Source organism: Terrapene carolina, unplaced genomic scaffold, assembly GCF_002925995.2.
Source record: "Terrapene carolina triunguis isolate 2854851 unplaced genomic scaffold, T_m_triunguis-2.0 Scaffold31133, whole genome shotgun sequence".
Taxonomy (NCBI): domain Eukaryota; kingdom Metazoa; phylum Chordata; order Testudines; family Emydidae; genus Terrapene; species Terrapene triunguis.
This window is the reverse complement of record NW_020695484.1, coordinates 39112-41916: the sequence shown is the minus strand read 5'-3', so window position 1 is coordinate 41916 and position 2805 is coordinate 39112. Positions and strand designations below refer to the sequence as shown.

General features: G+C 47.3%; 1 protein-coding gene across 1 annotated transcript in view; it reads left to right on the top strand.

Annotated features, from left to right (window-relative positions):
* The first annotated feature begins 1192 nt into the window (after positions 1–1192).
* LOC112123589 (early activation antigen CD69-like) overlaps positions 1193–2805 on the top strand; it is a 4876-nt gene continuing 3263 nt past the window's right edge. Inside the window, exon 1 of the mRNA XM_026662886.1 lies at positions 1193–1322. Within this exon, the coding sequence (XP_026518671.1) occupies positions 1193–1322 (130 nt within the window). The remainder of the gene's footprint in view (positions 1323–2805) is intronic.

Here is a 2805-nt window from a genome sequence, read left to right as displayed (position 1 = left end):
CCCCCCCGAGCTCCACACCACCCACGGCTGGGGCTGCGGCTGACCTCCTGAGCCCCACTGCCCAGCACCTCCATCCCCCCACAAAGTTTCTCCGTGCCCCCCTAGGGGGGCCCACACATCTTTTCTGGAAATCTGGGCATTTGTTCGTTTGTGCTTCCCAACTGATCAGTTGGGAAGAGCAAACAGGACAAATGCCCGTTTTTGTCAAAAAAGTCGGGATGGCTGGGACAGGGCTTAAAAAGGGGACTGTCCTGGCCAAAACAGGACGTATGGTCATCCTACTCACTGCCTCATTCAGTATCCTTCAATGAGAAAATATCCTCACGTTTGGGCCCACTGCTACTTCTGCTCTTATTTAAGTTTAAACCTAAGAGCATCCACTCAGGAGTTTGCACAGGTTAACTAAATTGGTTTAAATTCGTCCCTCTGGTTATACTGATGCAACTTGCGCCTATAGAAAAGCCCTTTCTCTCTCTCTCTCCCCTCTGTCTCTCCTCCATTCTTCTCTCTGTGTTTCCTTCCCTGCAATAATTCCCACCCTCTTCCCCCACTGCCATCTGCTAAAATGATCAGTGATGACATAGTTAATGTTGACACTTCGGTGTCAATATTGGGCTTTAGAGCTGACAGGCCAATGAGATTAAATGGGCTATGGGGAATTCACGAGTCATTATCGAGTCATAGTTTGAGGCTCTCTGCTGACCCTCAGGCAGATAACACTGAACTGATTTACCCTTGGGTCACCTTTGGAAGGTTTTTTTCCCAACAATGAGGTCTAGACATTTTACTTTTTTGTTAATGAAAGATGAGGTTCTGGACTATCTGAATGCATCCTGCAAGGCACATAAATTCATCAGAGAGGCCGGATGTTTGACACTTCTGTCCTGAAGTACCCTTGGATTAAGTATACTATTTAACTGTCAGATTTATTCTACTGCTAAAAGTTGTGGGTGTTTGTTTTGATCAGCAAAGCACCGAATGCCAAATGTCACTAACCCTTCCAGTGTCCTCTATCTGTGATTTCAGAACCTTTGGAGGTGAGGAGATCTGAGGCTGGAATCTCTACAGCTCTCTGGACTCAGCTGCCTCCAGGTCAGACTCAGTGACAGTGAAAGAGGGAGCCTGGCACATGCCCCAGTGTCCATAGCGCAGCCTTTCAGAGAGAGGACACGGAGATCGTTCTGAGGGGAAAATGCAAATGGACGAGTGTCTTAGTGGCAATGAAAACGCAGAGGGAGGAGGAGAGAATTCTGTTCAGCAGCAACAGCAGCTGACGGAGCCTCTTAATTGTAATGGACACCTGGACAGAGGAGACGAACCAGGTAACTTAGGGCTTGTCTGCACAGAGAAATTTACCAGTATAATTATACCATTATAGTTATACCAGTATAACTCCCTGTGTGGACACTCCTATTCTAGAATAAATGTATCTCCATGGGGCGCTATCCCGGTATAACCATTGTGGTATAATATTACCGGCATGACCTATACCAGTAAATTCTCCCGTGTAGACAAGCACCCTGAACCCTCACTCTCTAGGAAATGGTTAGCGGGAGAGACAGAGACTAAGGGCTTGGCCACATGGGAAAGTTATCCCCGTATATGCTAAGATGTGAATGTAAACGGATATACCTACCTCGGTACAACCCCCATGTGGACTCTCTTATTCTGGTCTGTGTGTATGCAACTCTCTAGTCCAGTGGTTCTCAACCTATTTGCCATTGTGGGCCGCATCCCATACTACCTGTATGGCCCTGAGGATGTCACATGGGCCGCAGCTCTGTGCTGACTGGGTTGCAGGTTGAGAACCACTGCTCTGGTCAGTGTGTGTTACAGGTCCCCCCTGTGCCAGATCCACAGAGGACTGGAATCTGTTCCTGCCTCCACTATGCTAGTTTGACTCAAGCTGTATTCGCTCATGCTTTCAGCGCCGGAGGGCTGTGGTTCGATTCCTGGTGTGGTTGGCAAAGATGGGGTTATCACCTGTAGAAAAAGCTTATGGTACCATGATACCTGTATAAATGTGTTCACGCGAGGGGGGCTGTACTGGCATCATTAAAGGAATACACATTTTGTGTGTAGTTAATGCCTTAGTTCTCAAGAGAAACAGTGCCCTGCGCCCTATCCTGGATCTCTGATAACAGAACGGATCCCTACATTATTGTTGTTTATATTACCACAGCACCTAGAGGCTGAGATCAGGACCCCTGCCGGAAGGCTGTGCCTTGTTCTGGTAATGGTCATTGCCCAGCATGTGTACGGGGAGATTTTGTATTTCCTGACACCACCTCGCACAGAGTAAAAGTTACCAAGAGATCTGGGTTGAAAGACCCCGGGTAACACGTGGACCTGAAGTACTTTCTGTGGTTTAGACACAGAGACCTGGGAATAAATAACTCAAAAAGCTAGGGCCGTGCTGTGGATTGAGAGTAGGGAATGTGCTTTCCTAGAGAAACTGTGGTAGGGTGACCAGATGTCCCGATTTTATAGGGACAGTCCTGATTTTGGGGTCTTTTTCTTATATAGGCTATTACCCCCCACCCCTGTCCCGCTTTTTCACATTTGCTGTCTGGTCACCCTAAACTGTGGGGATTTGTGGTTAAGGCACTGGATTGAAACTAAAGAGAATTGGGTTCAATTCCTCGCTCTGACTTCCTTTTTAACCTTGGGCAAGTTACTTAATCTTTCTATGCCTCAGTTCCTCAACTGTCAAATGGGGAAAGTAAACCTTCCTTTATGTGTCTTGTCTATTTAGATTGTAAGCCCTTTAGGGCAGGAACTGTCTCTCACTGTGTGTCTGTGCAG